The sequence below is a fragment of the Penaeus japonicus genome, unplaced genomic scaffold (assembly GCF_977035675.1).
Source record: "Penaeus japonicus unplaced genomic scaffold, GWHDUDI00000001_assembly GWHDUDI00000014, whole genome shotgun sequence".
Taxonomy (NCBI): domain Eukaryota; kingdom Metazoa; phylum Arthropoda; class Malacostraca; order Decapoda; family Penaeidae; genus Penaeus; species Penaeus japonicus.
The window spans coordinates 25,543,898-25,560,614 of record NW_028234416.1 but is presented as its reverse complement, the minus strand read 5'-3'; the positions used below and the strand labels follow the sequence as shown (position 1 = coordinate 25,560,614).

The following is a 16,717-nucleotide window of genomic DNA, read 5'->3' as shown; positions in this document are numbered from 1 at the left end:
GATGACGTACCATAGTTAGCGCTGCAATAATTTTGAATCAGAATTGTTTAAAAAAGGATAGAAACTGTTAGGTGGCAATTCTGAGCGTCAGGTAACAGATTTGCTTTCCTTTTTTTTAAGTTTGTAAATATAAAAGAGTAACTGATGAACATTCATAAGTCATCGCAAAAGGTACGCTAACTAGTTGGTACTAGGAGAAACACATTTTCGTTTCATGTTAATGCAATATGTATAACAAATATTCAACTTAACCGCTAAATGAATCCTCTCATAACACTAATGTGAAACAATATGAATTTCTGATGAAGAACAGATCGTCAAGAGTTGTGTTTGTGAGGTCAAAGTACAATAGAAGGACATAAACAAATCTTAGTATAGAATAAAGGAAAGTCATCTCCATAGGACAGAATAACATGAGGTCTTTGTATGTTGAAAAGCTGTGTTGCACATGCGCGTGTGTGTGTGTGAGTGTGTTTGTGTGTGTGTTCGACAGGTTTGTAGGACTGGCGAGAGCATAGCGAGGTGTGAAGGTACAAAGTGTCATTATAGATATGAAGAATTCAGAGTTATGGATATACAGAACGATAATGTTAAAGTGATGGAAATTATGGATGCCTTTTCCACTTGTTTTGTAGTTTTGCTGTTGCTGATATTGAAGATTGCAATGCATTAGCAAAACGATACACCGAGAGCTTCAGGTCACGTCAGGAAAATTCATTTGTTTCCTTTATAACGTTTTATCATTGTCCACAAATCTATAAAGATTAAAAATCCCCCCCCCCTTTTTCGGCGTGTCTGATATCTAATCTGACACTCAGCAATGAATTACTTCTTCAACAATGTTCTAAAAAAAATAATAATAAACATCATATGACTCTGCGTATCCTTATCATCAATTTACCTCACCCATTGTCCTTTCCAATCTCTTAGAACACCTCATGAGCTTCTACATTTTTTTTTTTTTTTTCTAAATCGCTTTTAGTCGAGTGACGAGATAGAGCATCACGTACATGAACATGCAAGTGTTGATTGCACCCCGAAGCAACAAGTGTGACTGTAGTGACTGCAACCCTGAAATAGCTTGGGGGGGGGGGATCCTTGTATGTATGGCTTATGGGAGAGTCAGTATGGTACTTTGTACTCTCGTACTTCTGACTGGCATTCTCTTTGCTTAATTGGAATCTAGAGACTAAACTAGAATGGATGTTCACGTGTAGAGAGTTGTGTGTAATAGAAATAGCATAAGGCATGTAGGATGACACTTATGAAGTGATATTGACTTAGGGAACAAAGGATAATGATAATAGTAATGAGGATAATAACTATAGTAATCATAATATTGATAAGAATAATGATGATAATGATCATGATAATACAATAATGATGATAAATAGTATTCCCAGAAACCTACTCTCTCCTTCTCCTTCTCTTTCTCTTCTTCTGCTACTATACACCTGAATTGAGGACACCTGGATGCTCTGTTCTCGGAGTTCACAACTGTTGCGTGAGAGTTCTAAGTTATATGAGAATTTTGGGTTTATATTAGACTTGTGTTAGACACGTATAAGACTCGTTGGTGTTAGGTGTCAATTTGTTTTAGGCTTGTGGGGGTAGTGGCCCTTATTGCCAAGACTATATTCAGTTGTGCCTTTGACGACCCTAAGATGTATTTGTCTTTATGTATTCTTTTCTTTTTTAACTTCTTTTTTTTTTCTATTCCAAATCCTTGTTCCCCTCCTACGCTTATATCCCTCTTTTTCTTCTGTCTTTTTTTTTTTTCTCTCTCTCTTTTTCTCTTCCTATATCCTTATTCTCCAGTTATGGCGATGATATTTGAATGCTATTGATCCAAACCATAACAATTTCAATAATAACATCTAATGATAAGGATAAAAAAAAAACAGCCGCATAAGCTTTTTGAAAACGATACCAACAACAACAAAAGCCCCCCCCCTTACCCCCCTTACCCCCCTTACCCCCCTCCCCCCTCAAGACCTCCGGCACTAATATTCTTTACAATGCCCATCACGACCCCCGCCTTAGTAAGTGCGTTAAGCAAACTGTACCTCATCTAGAACTTATTACAGTCTGCTATGTCCCTGGAACGCTTCGGTAAGGGGAGGGCAAGCGGAAGGAATTTGAAGCTGACTTATACGGAGGGCTGGTTGGAATGGCCTGAATTGCTTTTTGGAATAGGTCGGCCCACGGTGTGTTTTTTTTTTTTTTTTTTTTTTTTTTTGGGGGGGGAGGGGTTAGGAGGGTACTTTTTTCTTCTTTTTCTTCTTTTTTTTTTTTTTTTTTTTTGGGTAACTGACTTCCTTTCTTCGCCGCTGTTATCATTGCTTTCTTCTTCGTCCCCTGTTTTTGTCTTTGTTTTTTGTTTGTTTTTTGTTTTTTTGCTTATCTCCCTCTAAGCATCTGTCTATATATCTAACTCTCAGTCTATATATCTCCCTCTCCCTCCTTCTCCATCTTCGATTTCTTATTATCTAAGTATCGTTAGAGCAAATGATTAGAAATAAATGCCCATTCTGCAGTGTCTAGACTTTGCAAACTTTGTTAAATTGTTTTCTTGACTTTACGTAAGCTCACAAATGGTCTTTGGAGTGAGCTGAATAGATTGCTAATACATTTCGGCACTTGAAGCGACAGAGGGATTGGTAGTGTAGTGTCAGTTAGAACGAAGAGAGAGGGAGAGAGAGAGAGAGAGAGAGAGAGAGAGAGAGAGAGAGAGAGAAAGAAAGAGAGAGAGAGAGGAGGGAGGAGACTGGGAAAGACAAGAGTTAAGTAATTAGGTGATGATCTACTAACAAAAAATATAACAATATATATATATATATATAAAATAACTCAGAGAAAAAAAAGCATTATTGAGGAGGAAAAAAGGGAATCTAATAAAGAAAGGATAAATAAGATCCATAAAAAAAGTAATGATTGCGTCACCAGCACAAGAAGTTCGTTCAGGGATTCCCTCCTGTGATTCGGATAAAGCAAAATGCATCGATTGGTTGCAAGAAACAGTCGTCCATGAGGGGGGGGGGGCAGTAGAAGGGGAGTGAGGGAAGGAAAAATGTGAGGAAGGGCAGATGGAGGGTTGAGTAGGATGGGCTGAAAGGTGTAAGGAGGGAATGATGGAAGGGCGGAGGGAAGGAGGGTAAGGTAGAGGAAGGGAAGGAGGGAGAGACTTGGGGAGGAGAGAAGAGGGTAAGGTAAAGGGAGGGAAGGAGGGTAAGGTAAAGGGAGGAAAGGAGGGAGAGGCTTAGGAGAGGAGAGAAGAGGGTAAGGTAAAGGGAGGGAAGGAGGGTAAGGTAAAGGGAGGAAAGGAGGGAGAGACTTGGGGAGGAGAGAGGAGGGTAAGGTAAAGGGAGGGAAGGAGGGAGAGAGGCTTGGGAAGGAAAAAAGAGGAGGGCAAAGAGAGGGAGGGAGGGACTGAGGGTTTGGTAGAGGAAAGGAGGGAAGGAGAGGGTTCTAGGGAGGGAAGCAGAGGAGGATGGAGGGAGAGGGGTCTAGGGAGGGAAGGTAATAGGCAATTACAGGCCTCTCCCCCTTCCCCTCCCTCTCTATCTAAATCCAGCAGGTCAGCAATAGGGATCCCGTCTCCACAGCTATTGGATTTTACTAGTCGACTGCTAAATCAGCTCAGTGAGAGAACAAAGTTAAAGTTCTTCATAAAACTCGATGGGTTATGATGATGATTCTCTCATTTATGAAATCATAGAAGCATATTAGGCGATTTAGATTACTTGTCAACAGAAATGAAGACAATAAATTTTATTTGGAGGCAGCAAGCGCAGTGAGATATTGAATCATATATATAATCTAACCAATACCGTTACCGAAACATATCCTCTGGAGAGATATGTGAAAAAATAGATATTAAAAAAAAAAGTAACTCGGCGTTTTCCTGTTAATTAAAAGGGCCAGTCAAGAGACCCGTAATTAGTTCAGACAATATTCCATAATTAGACTAGCATGGAACGAGTTACCTGTTGTGGCTGCTAACGGAGCACAGCAGGTTGAGTAAACATTTGCTCGCACCGCTCCCTCACACCTACCCTCTCCACGTGCCGCTCGAAAATTCTCATTTCCAGAGTGTGTTGTGGGGCTTTCGAAAACACAGATTGTCCCCTCGAGCCGTGTATATTTGGGTGTATTTTCAAAATACAAATACCGCTAAGGAAAAAGATAATAATCTTAGAGTTAATACTTAGAAAACGGAAACAGGGATAAAAAAAAAACATATTGAAATAAATGGAGCCTGCAATGAACTAATGAAAGTAGAAAACAAAAGAAGTATATTGAACAATGGTAATATTTTCATTCTTTTAGGTGACTGAGGAGCGAGTGCGCCCCTAAGGACCTCGAGACGTATTCAAGAAAGAAGTCTCAATATTCGATCCCTTCACTAAAAATATGAAAAGAAAAATACTCGCGCAGTGATTATAATTTTGCTTCATTCAAGCTACACGAACTTTGACATATCTGAAATTTTCACTTAGAGAGAGTGAGACGAGTGGATAACATTGAGATATTAATGAAGACTAGAGAGAGAGAGAGAGAAAGAGAGAGAGAGAAAGAGAGAAATGAATAAATAAACACAAAAAGAATTTTAAAATCTTCAAGTAATGTAGAGACGACCTTCTTATGACAATCACATGTGCGTTTTATTGATGCAGAGTCCAGGGGTTTGTTTCATCCCGCGCTCGCTCCCTTTAAGCTGAAACGAAGCCTGAAATTGAAGAACACTACGAGATGAAATCCTTGTGAAATAGGCCCGATAAGAAACCTTAAGACAGATTGCCCCAGAGTCGATTATCATTTGCAATTTAAAGTTGACGATTATAGCAAGGTCTTGGGATCTCATCGTTATGAGACTTTGAATATTCATAAACAATTATCTAGGCCTTGGTTCTGGTTATTTCTTTTCTCGTTTCATAAGTGATGGTTTTGATAAATATCAATAAGCTTGGCTGAGTTCGCATCGATGTTATAGGAGTAGACAGGAGTCGTTCCAGTTTCGACAAATATTTTGCAAGTATAATAACGATGAGAATAAGAACGATGTTGATGATAATGGTAATTATGATAATGATAACAGTAACGATGTTCATGATGAAAATACTGATAACAATGATAATAATGATAATGATATAAATAATGATAATGATGATAAAAAATAATAATAACAATAATGATCATAATGATAATGATAATAAAAACAGTAATAATAATCATAGGACTAACAATGATAAGTCAATAATGATAGGGATCACAAATCGAGCTATTAAAAAGTCTTGATGCCGTCAACTGCTTTACTAAAACAACAAGCCGACAATATGTAGGACATTTGCCACAAGAATTAGATCAATTATGTTAATTGATTTTTTTTATTACTAAAGGAGATTAATTATTAAGTATACCTGCAAGCTTGCAATGCCGATCTGTACATCAAGGCTTGCTCTTACTCGTTGTCTTTGTGAGTGACTCCTCGATGCTGGGTCTTAGGGACTTAACTGTTGCTTAATATGCTGAGATGTTTCCCTCTATCAATTTCCGTTTTGTGATATCTCTCTTTTTCGTATATATTTGTCTATTATAATTTTTTCTATCTGTCTGTCTAGCTATCTTTTCTCATTCTCTCTCTCTCTCTCTCTCTCTCTCTCTCTCTCTCTCTCTCTCTCTCTCTCTCTCTCTCTTCCTCTCTCTCTTCCTCTCTCTCTCTCTCTTCCTCTCTCTCTCTCTCTTCCTCTCTCTCTCTCTCTCTTCCTTTCTCTCTCTCTCTCTCTCTCTTCCTTTCTCTCTCTTCCTTTCTCTTCCTCTCTCTCTCTCTTCCTCTCTCCTCTCGCTCTCTTTCTCTCTTTCTCTCTCTCTCTTCTCTCTTCTCTCTCTCTCTCTTCTCTCTCTCTCTCTCTCTCTCTCTCTCTCTCTCTCTCTCTCTCTCTCTCTCTCTCTCTCTCTCTCTCTCTCTCTCTCTCTCTCTCTCTCTCTCTCTCTCTCTCTCTTCCTCTCTCTCTCTCTTTCTTTGTCTCTCTCACTCTAATTCTGGCTATAATTCACACAATAAATCTGAGAATCTCTGGCCACTTCTTTACTTAGAGAGAATGACTGAAGTCAAATGTTTTCGTGGTAATTGCGACGTTGTGAATCCCGTTTTAATTGCATTAACTAGGGCGATGAAGATGAAAGAGGTAGTGGAATGGGGCGTGCGATCTCCGGAGAGTTATTCCGTGCGTGAAGATTAAACTTTGTTATCTACACGAGTTATCAAACATCGCTTCCAATATTTTCACAGAAGGCGACTAAAGCACTTAGAGATCCACAGGCCTCTGCCTTGAAATATTTTGCAATATGATGGGAATAAAATGGCATTCCGTCAAAGCGAGATCCCTCTCACAGATCATGATAGAGAGATGATTTCATTTTAATTTGGAATGAAGAGGTAAAGGAGAAAATCAAGAAGGAAAGAAAAAATAAAACACATCAAACAGAGTCACCTGACTTGCTCGAAGAAACACATAGTACGCCAGGAGTGTCATTCCTTAGCTAGCCACAACGCCGCGGTCAGAACACATGTACCATTATTAATCTAGGATTGGTTGCACGGATATCGACAGGTGAAGATTTAAGGCAAGGTTAGGATGGACGGAATTTTAACCGTGGTTCTCTTGTTGTTTTTTGTGTGTGCGTGGGATGGGTTGGGGATGTGTGTGTGTGTGTGTGGGATGGGTTGGGGATGTGTGTGTGTGTGTGTGGGATGGGTTGGGGATGTGTGTGTGTGTGTGTGTGTGTGTGTGTTCGAACAAGGGCTAGATAAGAAAGATCTTCAAATAAGAGTTAATAGTGTTCATGATATTTAAACTGAAAAAAATAATGGTAGTGATAATAAAGAATAAACGATGAATCTGATAATATTTCTTCTGAATTTCAGAAATAAAACATCTTACTGTAGAGTTATGAAAATATGATAATTTTAACACATTCATTTCATATCAGTCAATGGGTTTGGTGCACCATGTCCAAGCCTTAAGATAGTTCAAAACCGATGACAAACCAATTGAATTCCAATTATTGTTTCTGCTTGAAGAAACAGCGACAAACACCCGCTGATATTGGCCTCGACTTCCGGTGAATTATTTGAGTAACAATATTGTTAGGAGAAAGACATGAATTCATTGCCACAACAGCAATAGTGATACGAGAAACGACAAATCCATTTCAATGCCAGTTCAATAAAGCGCTTCACTAAATTCGTAATCATTTACAGCTATTGTTCAGACCCACCCAAAAAAAAATATACAATATAAGGGTGACAAATAACCGCACCAGAATTCAGCTTGTAATTACAAATGTGCAGCTCGTGCGTTATACATAGTCAGTAGTTATTGTCATAAAGCACGTGGAAGCAGAGGGGAGAGGCAACTCCTCAGGGGAAAACTGCGGGGTTATGCTTGCACTTTGCTTTTGACAAAGGACTCTTTTTGTGCGGGAGGGAGTGAGGGCGTGCTGCTATTCATCTTCGATTGTGAATGATAATGAATCGATGAATGTGAAGATTGTAGCTGATGCGTTGAAGCTGTAAGGATGATTTAAATAATACAATTATAAATGCAATGATTAAAATGAGCAAAGGTAGTATGGAGATTATAATGTCACTGATGATAATTGTGGCTGTGGATTAAATACAAAGCTACATCATAATATACTCTTACAAATGGTAAGCTCATCTAAATTCTAGGGATCTGTAATTACTTCAGTATCAACATGTTCAATATAAGCCATACAAAATGACAGGACGTTCAAAAGCCTTTCCTGTTGGTGAAGCATTAGTTATAATTCACACTGGAATACAACACGCCATGTTGTTTCATATTCCTTCAGCTCTTCAGACTATTCAGGCTGTTACATTTCCTTCTTGATTAATAAGAAAGTTGCTTATCTTTCGCGAACATTTGACACACGTTATTACCTGTACACGAGGAAAAGGTTAATATATCAGTGACATTCATTTTACATTTTCATAAAGGTAACAATTGTTCATGCATATTTTTTTCATGTTAGTGTCTTCATACATTATCTAATTGACAAGTGAAGTAACATGAGTCAACAGAAGGAGATAAATTGTAGTGACAATATTATACGAGATGAACAAGGATGCAGGAGAAGTGTCCATGAAATGAATTTATAAGATTAATCATATTAGATAGAAAACGAGAACATTTGGCTTCCACATAATATTGAATTTAACATAATAATGAATTTCTTTTTTTTCTATATCCTTTCTCATTCTTGAACAAGCCTGCTTTATCTCCCTCTTGCAACATCATTATCATCATCATCACTCTCCAAACACCCTCATCATTTTTAACAAAAATGGGAGCTGGTATTCAGAATATCCAGAAGAAGAAAAAAAAAAAGATAGCAACGACACGCGCACAAAACAATAAAAAAGACCCTTCCATCCCGACAATATACCAATATAAAAGAGTGTCACGTCTCGCCAGCTTCTTTCAGTTACAAAATAAGGGAGACATTTATCACTTCGCGTGGTTCGAAGCCGTAGCCAGGACGAAGAGACTCAAGCAAGAAACGAAGACGATTACAACACATTGAGACGATTCATCCGTCAGATATTCAGACCCTTTGGATAAATCTGGTTTTCCTCATGACAGGAAAGGGAGATAGATAGATAGATAGATAGATAGATAGATAGATAGAATAAAAGAGGGAGAGAGATAGGGATTAAATAGTTAGTTAGAATGATAGTTAGGTAGATAAGGAGGGAGAAAAGGAGAGTCCACATGGGTATATTTGGGGGGCGGGAGTCTCAGAAATTGTTCGAATGAGTGCCGTACTTGCAGACTCGACATATGCCTCATTAATGGCAGTCTGGACATCCCTTAACATAATGATACCCATAAATTCTCGGGAAAGCCTCTTGTTGCCTCTCTGTGGAAGACGCTGTTGCAGCGATGACTCTTATTCTGAACATAAATATATTTACTTTTCTATCTTCTCTTCCGAGGCCCACCGTCTAAAAGTCAGAGGGTTCTCGCGTCGTTGGAAATCATTTCATTGCTCCAGTAAATAAAGGGCAACAGACAAAATAGAATTAACGACAAGAGCCCATCCCAGCGAGGTACTTCCCGGAGGTGCAATGGCATACTCGAAAAGGGTGGCTGGAATTTCAACTGCAGATCGTTGCAATACAATCAGTGATGGTATGGAGCGAAGGAAGAGAGGAAGAGAAGGAGAGAGAGAAGAGGAGGTAAGAGGAGAGGAGTCAAAGAGGAGGGAGGGGGAAGGAGAAATGACAAAGAGGATCAGAGGTAAGAGAAAAGGGACATTGGAAGGAAGGGATAAACGAATAAGAGAGAGAATCAGCAATAAGAGAAAATGAAAAGAGATGAAGAACGAGAGAAAGAGGGAGAGAGATAAGGTGAAGAAGAACAATAGCGCACGAGACCGAAAGAATTTATTTTTCAAAATAACATAAATAAATCCTTATACATGCTACAACCTTTAAATTAAATACTACCAAAAAGTCGGCTATACACATTAGGATCTACCAATTGTATATCTTTGCCGAAGATGTTGCCACCACGAGTTCAGGAGTTTTTTTGGATGACTGGATCCCTTAAACCAGAAAATGCTGACATCTTTGCCCCTGCTTTGATCTCCTTTTAATTCACCAACGTTTTCTGTTTGAGCAATCGGCCTTCTCGGAAATCAATTCGAAGTTCTTTTCAGGATAACTCTCTTTTTTCTTCTTTTTCGCTTTCTCTCGTTCTATTTTCCCGCTTTTTTTCTCTCTTATTTCTATCTCTCTCTCTGTCTTTCTTTTTGCATCTCTCTGCATTTCAACCTTGATGGACGCTAAAAAGGCCTTTCCGCCGAAAAGCAAAGCCTGAAAGTTTTTTTTTTTCTCTTTTTTTTGGGGGGGAGGGGAAGAGGGGAGGGGGGCGAAAAAGAAGGTGACCGGCGGTATGTGTTTGTTTATATCAATAGGGTCTGTAATTTCACAAAATGGTTTATCATGAAACACGACAACGTACAGTAAGTTCCAATAGGGTTCTTGCTGTTTGGATTGCTACCGAAAGGAAAAAGAACTTTTAACCTTTTTTTTATCCTTTTTTTTTAAAGGATTCACATGGCTAAAGTTGAGAGAATGATCTGTTCTCTCTCTCTTTCAGAAACAACAGTGTTATCGCTATTTCACGGAATCAAGCTGAACACTCTGAAGTATGAACAAAGAGACACTTATTACAACATATATATGTTGTTGCTTTCTATCACATTTACCTACTAACATCTTACTAGAAAGAGAGATATAGAGAGAGAGAGTGGGAGAGAGAGAGAGACAGAGATAGAGAGACAGAGAAGGATAAAATGTACCAACGAGATAGGAACAGAGAGAGTGAGAAAATCTGTTATGGAAAATCGATAACAAAGCTTGTCAAGAGAGGACAAATGCAGGATAAAGCAGCAATGTGGGAATTTATTGCAAATGCACCCTTCTTTCACCCCTGTGACTAATTATGTGTTATTCAGTTTCCACAAATGTTATGCATTGTATTGGACGTAGTGTGTGGTCCTTTTCTTGTCTGTGTGAAGGAAAACATCTGAAAATCTATATCTCCAAAAGGAGGGAATACCTACCTATATTTTGTTTTCGAAGATGACTGATTTCGAAATATATACAAATGCATGTTTCTCTCAAAGCTTATCGATTTTTGGAATAGATAGAAGTTAACGTAAATTTAGTCTCCGACGACGGATTTCGAAAAAATAAATATATACATTTATCTAAAAAGAAGAAAGAAAAATCAGTCACAAGTGTAAGAGAAGAAGGAATTCCCATAAATGAACCTCACTTGTGCCAAGACAAAATAGCATAGCACTGCGTCGACGTCCTGGGAGAAAGAGGCTGCCGATGTTGATACTTGCAAGCGATGTCTTCGGAGATTGTGAAACGACTGTTGGTCACTTTCACTTATTTCAGATCTAGCTTATTTCTTTCTTTCTTTCTCTCGCTTTTTTTTTTTTCTTTTCTTTTCTTGTCGTGAATTTGTTTTGTCTCTCTTTCCTTTTCATTTGTTTGTGTTACTGATATGGCTGATACGTACACATGTACATATACATTGACACACACAATCACACATACTGGACATTCGAAAACACACGTACGCACAGACACATAAAACTCATACACACACAGACAAGGCAAACCCGCATACATGTCCATACAGACATTGCTTATCTGTGTTGATCTTCGACAGATCTTCATGTGTTATCCAACATTATCCCAATGTTTCTCTATGTTTGTTTGTTTCTCTCTCTCTCTCTCTCTCTCTCTCTCTCTCTCTCTCTCTCTCTCTCTCTCTCTCTCTCTCTCTCTCTCTCTCTCTCTCTCTCTCACCTAATCAACTGATGGCTACAAACTGTCCCTGCTGCTTGTTACTTCTTGCATCAGGAAATCTTTCCTGGAAGACTGACTAAGATTAAAACCTGTATGAAATAAAAAAGGATTAAAATATGATGAATTTACTATGATATAGGGAATGTGTTTTGATTTGTTTAATTTTCATAGTTTGGATTTGAAAGCGATAGGTCGCGGGTCCCACTGAAATCTGCACTGGCCAGATATCGGTGGAGCGGCTATTGTTTGATAATTTTCCCGAGGTTTTACCAGGGCTGCAATCCTGCAATCATCTCTCCCCTTCTCCCTTCACCTTTCATTTTTTCATTTTTATTGGAATGTTTGTCTGTCCTTGTTCTTTACTTTTGTTTCTGTCGTTCTCTTTCTATCTCTCTACTTTCTCTCTTTATCTCTTTATCTCTCTCTCTCTCTCTCTCTCTCTTTCTCTCTCTCTCTCTCTCTCTCTCTCTCTCTCTCTCTCTCTCTCTCTCTCTCTCTCTCTCTCTCTCTCTCTCTCTCTCTCTCTCTCTCTCTCTCTCTCTCTCTCTCTCTCTCTCTCTCTCTCTCTCTCTCTCTCTCTCTCTCTCTCTCTCTCTCTCTCTCTCTCTCTCTCTCTCTCTCTCTCTGTTTTCAGTGCAGTATTGCATTCAGTTACATACTCGTTTTATGCTCTTACCTTTGTTGAGCTAAAAGGAAAACTATCTCATCCATTTCATGCACACGCAGTATTGCCAGCTTCGAGCATCCGCATTAGATACGAACAATGATAACAGCGTTCCCGAGGGCAGTCAGTGCACATGGGAATTGACAAACCAACGAAAACAATATGTGATCATGAAATATCTCATGCCCGTTTTCAGAGATCTTAAAAATTCATATGAACCCTAAATATGTTTTTTTCCTACTTGATGAAGCGTTATAACTCACAGTCTTACAAGAATATCAAAACAAATAATAGACAAAGGTTTGAAAACATGTATATATACAACTGCTCACCCCATAAGCTCAAGCTTTTGAAATATAACTGAGTTCCCCCTTTCAGCCATTCGCCCTTTTCTAGTAAGGATATGTAACTTGTGATTTTATCTCATATGTATGCAATATCAATTTTACAATTCATGGTAACTTTAAGTCACACACAAATAAACGTATATTGACAAACTTGAGTATTATCTTCTTTGTCTACGGTACAGATTTATTTGTATCGAAAAAAAACATAAAATATATATTTGGTCAGATCTTTTGCACCTGAGGATTGTAAATACATAAAAACAAAGACGTTCTTATTACACACACTGAGAAAGTACATAGAAAAAAACATAACACGAACGAATTAACTCATACATCTTTAGGGATTCATTTAATTTACTAAATGCGTTCATTAGAGGGATAACAGATGATTATGCATAACCTCAAATTATATTTTTCTGACCTTAACACATTCCCTGTATAAATACCGTCAATATTACGTGAGGTAAAAAAAATCATGTTGCCTACTTTTTTACAGCTGGAGGCAATTAGGGTCAAACATATATATTAATATATGTAAAACTTTTAATATCCCACACCGAATGAGTGCCGTGTTTGTAATTGTCGGCGATAATTTCGTGAATTAAATGGCAGGGGAGGGGCATCATGCAGGCATACCAACCTCGTGTGTTATCTGTAAAAGTGGATATAACGTGCACCGAATCCTTGTTCATTTCGATGTTCATTAGGAACGTAGAGAATATTGAATTAATTTGTTGTCTCTCTTTTTCTGGAAGAGAATGAAAAAAGATAGATATATGGAGGCAGAGAGAGAAAATGTTGTGTACTGTATAAATGCATCATGTGCTCGTCACACCTAATATCAATTACCTGACGTTTGCGAGATTACTTTCACGTTCTTCCCTGAACTTGTTTATTTCTTCCGCAATAAAAATTATTTCAAAATATAGATATAAAAAAAAAATATATAAACAGCAGGAAGATTTCGAAGGAGGGATAGATTTCTAGATAGAGGTCTCGATAGAAAAGCTAGATGAATATTGACGACAATTCCTGTTTCTCCTTCCAGATCCAACACCATGTTCTTCGCGGTTTGGGCTCTCCTCGCGGCTATCACCTGCAGCCACTACGCCAGGTCCTCCCCAGTGCCCCCAGTAGTAGGAGCCCTTGAGCCATCCTCGCAGGACTTCGCCCAGGGTCAAGACGATGCCTTCGCCTCCCCAGACAAACGCCTCCTCAAGTACTTCCTCCCAGAGAGCCAGGCTTTGGAAATGGAAGAATTCGCACCAATGATGAGCGCACAGGAGGACACCAAGAGAGGCTACTCCAACAAGAACTACCTTAGGTGGGTGGCGTGTTCAGGACAAGGGGTAGAGGGGGAGGGGGTCAGGACAAGGGGTAGAGGGGAGGGGTGTTCAGGATAAGGGGTAAGGGGTAGGGGGGTCAGGACAAGAACTACCTTAGGTGGGTGGCGTGTTCAGGACAAGGGGTAGGGGGTGGGGTATTCAGGACAAGGGGTAAGGGGTAGGGGGTCAGGACAAGAACTACCTTAGGTGGGTGGCGTGTTCAGGGTAAGGGGTAGGGGGAGGGGGGTTAGGACAAGGGGTAGAGGGGAGGGGTGTTCAGGACAAGGGGTAAGGGGTAGGGGGGTCAGGATAAGAACTACCTTAGGTGGGTGGCGTGTTCAGGGTAAGGGGTAGAGGGGGAAGGGGGTTAGGACAAGGGGTAGGGGGTGGGGTATTCATGACAAAGGGAGGGGGGAAAATAAGAGAGGGAGTATGGATGATAGGAAAGGAAGTAGACATAAATAAGAAGTGGGGAAATTAAACAGATCTATATACATATAATATAAATGTATATACATATATGTGCATATGTATATATGTATATATATATGTATACATACATACATATATATATATATATATATATATATATATATATATATATATATATATGAGACAAGAAAATGCTAAAGAGAAGTAGGAAGAGATCAGGAGTAGGGAGCAATAATAAAAAGAAGTGAAAGAAAAGTGGGAAGAAAAAGAGAGAAAATAAAAAAGAAAGGAAAAGGAGGTGGAGAGAAAGTAACCACGAAAGGAAGAAACAAAGTGCAAATCGATAGGAAGGGGAAGAACGGAAGAGAAAAGAAGTTGTAAGATAACTAGAAGGGAAAGGAGAAGAGGACAATAAAAAAAAACAGACCTCGTAAAGACGAAAACGAAACAATAAAAGAAAAACAGCATATAAAAAAACACACAAATATAACCAATTAAGATAAGAAACATATCGATCTTCTATTCAGTAGCACTTCGAACTACTCTCACTAATAACTACCAGACATCCCATATGGACAGAAGAGACCACTAATGCGCTAAATTACGGGTTCTCCCTCTCTCCCTTCTGCCATCCTCACTCGCAGGATATTTGTAGGGGCATATAAGGAAATGACGAGGAACGTGTGTAATTAGATAGCCTTGCTTCGCTCTTTGTAGAATGGGTAGATGAAGGAAGGATTGTATTGGATGTTCGTTTTCCTTTTTTTCGTTTTTTTTTTTTTCGTTTTTTTTTTTTTTTTTTTTTTAGGTGATGATGTGTGACTGTGGTTTTGATGCGTGAATTGATTGTTGTGTTATTCATGCAAGCATTCAGCATTAAGGTTAATTTGTTGGTGTATGATTAGATCTACTGCAATAGATATCAGAATAAAGATACAGCTAATTCATATACAAGCAGACACGCATGTGCATACAAAACCGCACACACTCAAACAAACACACACACATAAACACACAAACACACACACACAAACACACAAACAGAAACACACATACACACACACACACACACAAACACACACAAAACACAAACTCACACACACACACAATCAACCAAACACACACAGATATACACACACACAAAATCATCCAAACACCCATACACATTCACACATTCAAACCTACTCTCATACACCTAAACGTAGACACAGACTTTTACGAATATCATTAAAATACACCTTTGACCTCCAGGTTCGGGCGTGGCGATGAGAAACGCGGTGATCGCAACTTCCTCAGGTAGGTCACCACGGATGAAATTAAAAACTTTATTTTTTGATCAAGATTCATAGATGGATACCCGGAAAACGTGTGATAAGATACATATATGTCTAATCTAGTCAAACTAATTGGATATTTGATATTGAATCTAAATAGTTAGGTTTGAGTATTGAATTTCATTAGATATCGCAGTAAAAAAAAATACTCACATACAGGAATCCTTCAAAGGAAAAAAAAATCCCAGAAGGATAATAAAGGATAATAAAGGGCAATAATAATAATAATAATGCCGTTCCTCTCGTCGATTCCAGATTCGGACGCGCCGACGCAGCCGACAAGCGCAACCGCAACTTCCTCCGCTTCGGACGCGGCCCCAACCGCAACTTCATCAGGTTCGGACGCTCTGACGGAGGCCTTTCCGCCGGTCCCTTGGAATATGGCTTCGGACTCTCTGAAGAAGAACTGCCCGCCGTGTAAGGAACTGTTGCCTCGTCGTGTATTCGTTTCTTTGTATTATATCGTGATTATGTTGTTTCTTGTGTGTGTATTGGCCCGTGGAGAGGTTGGGGAGGAGGCGATATGTGTGTGTGTTCGTTTGTTTTCAGCATTATTATTATTATTATTATTATTATTATTATTATTGTTACTTTGTGGCCGGATGTGACTTCTGTGCGAAATATGTATTTGTTGGGATTTTTTGTTCGTTTGTTTTAGCGTTTTGTGGAATTTGTATTCTTGAAAAAAAAAAATGCTGTTGTGTTGTTTTGTGGGCGAGGAGGATTTCAATAGATGTAACAGTCTAGGAGAAAGATAAGGTGAAGAGTTGTGCGTCATGTGAAATATTTTCTTTATATAGCTATCAATTATTCAATCATGTCTAGTTATCAATCAGTGTCCATAACAAAATCTTAACGTCGGCCTATCTTCAAGATTTCTGGCAAAGAAGTGTAATATCATTTGCCGATTCCAGTGTCGACCAGAGAGACATCGACGAAATGATCGACGCCTTCATGGCACAGAAGAAGAGGAATCAAAACAGCATCCGCCACGGCCGCTCCGTCGACCGCCAACTCGCCTCCTTCTGCGACAACTGCGATGACAGCCAGAAGCCCCAGCAGACCACCACCGCCCAGCCAGAAGGCCCCTCTCACTCCGCCGCCGCCGCCGCCGCCACCAGACCCAAGCGCAGCGCCGCCGCCGCCGCCAAGGACTCGGTCAGCCTCCAGCGCAGCAAGAGATTCGTCGTGCCCAACTC

At 39.3% G+C, this 16,717-nt stretch overlaps 1 protein-coding gene across 1 annotated transcript in view; it reads left to right on the top strand.

The window, feature by feature from the left end:
- The first annotated feature begins 13,476 nt into the window (after positions 1 to 13,476).
- FMRFa (FMRFamide related propeptide) overlaps positions 13,477 to 16,717 on the top strand; it is a 4,736-nt gene continuing 1,495 nt past the window's right edge. Inside the window, exons 1-4 of the mRNA XM_086544119.1 lie at positions 13,477 to 13,751; positions 15,436 to 15,480; positions 15,774 to 15,935; positions 16,433 to 16,717. The exon at positions 16,433 to 16,717 is cut by the window's right edge and continues 1,495 nt beyond it. Of these exons, the coding sequence (XP_086400245.1) occupies positions 13,486 to 13,751; positions 15,436 to 15,480; positions 15,774 to 15,935; positions 16,433 to 16,717 (758 nt within the window). The 5' untranslated portion in view covers positions 13,477 to 13,485. The remainder of the gene's footprint in view (positions 13,752 to 15,435; positions 15,481 to 15,773; positions 15,936 to 16,432) is intronic.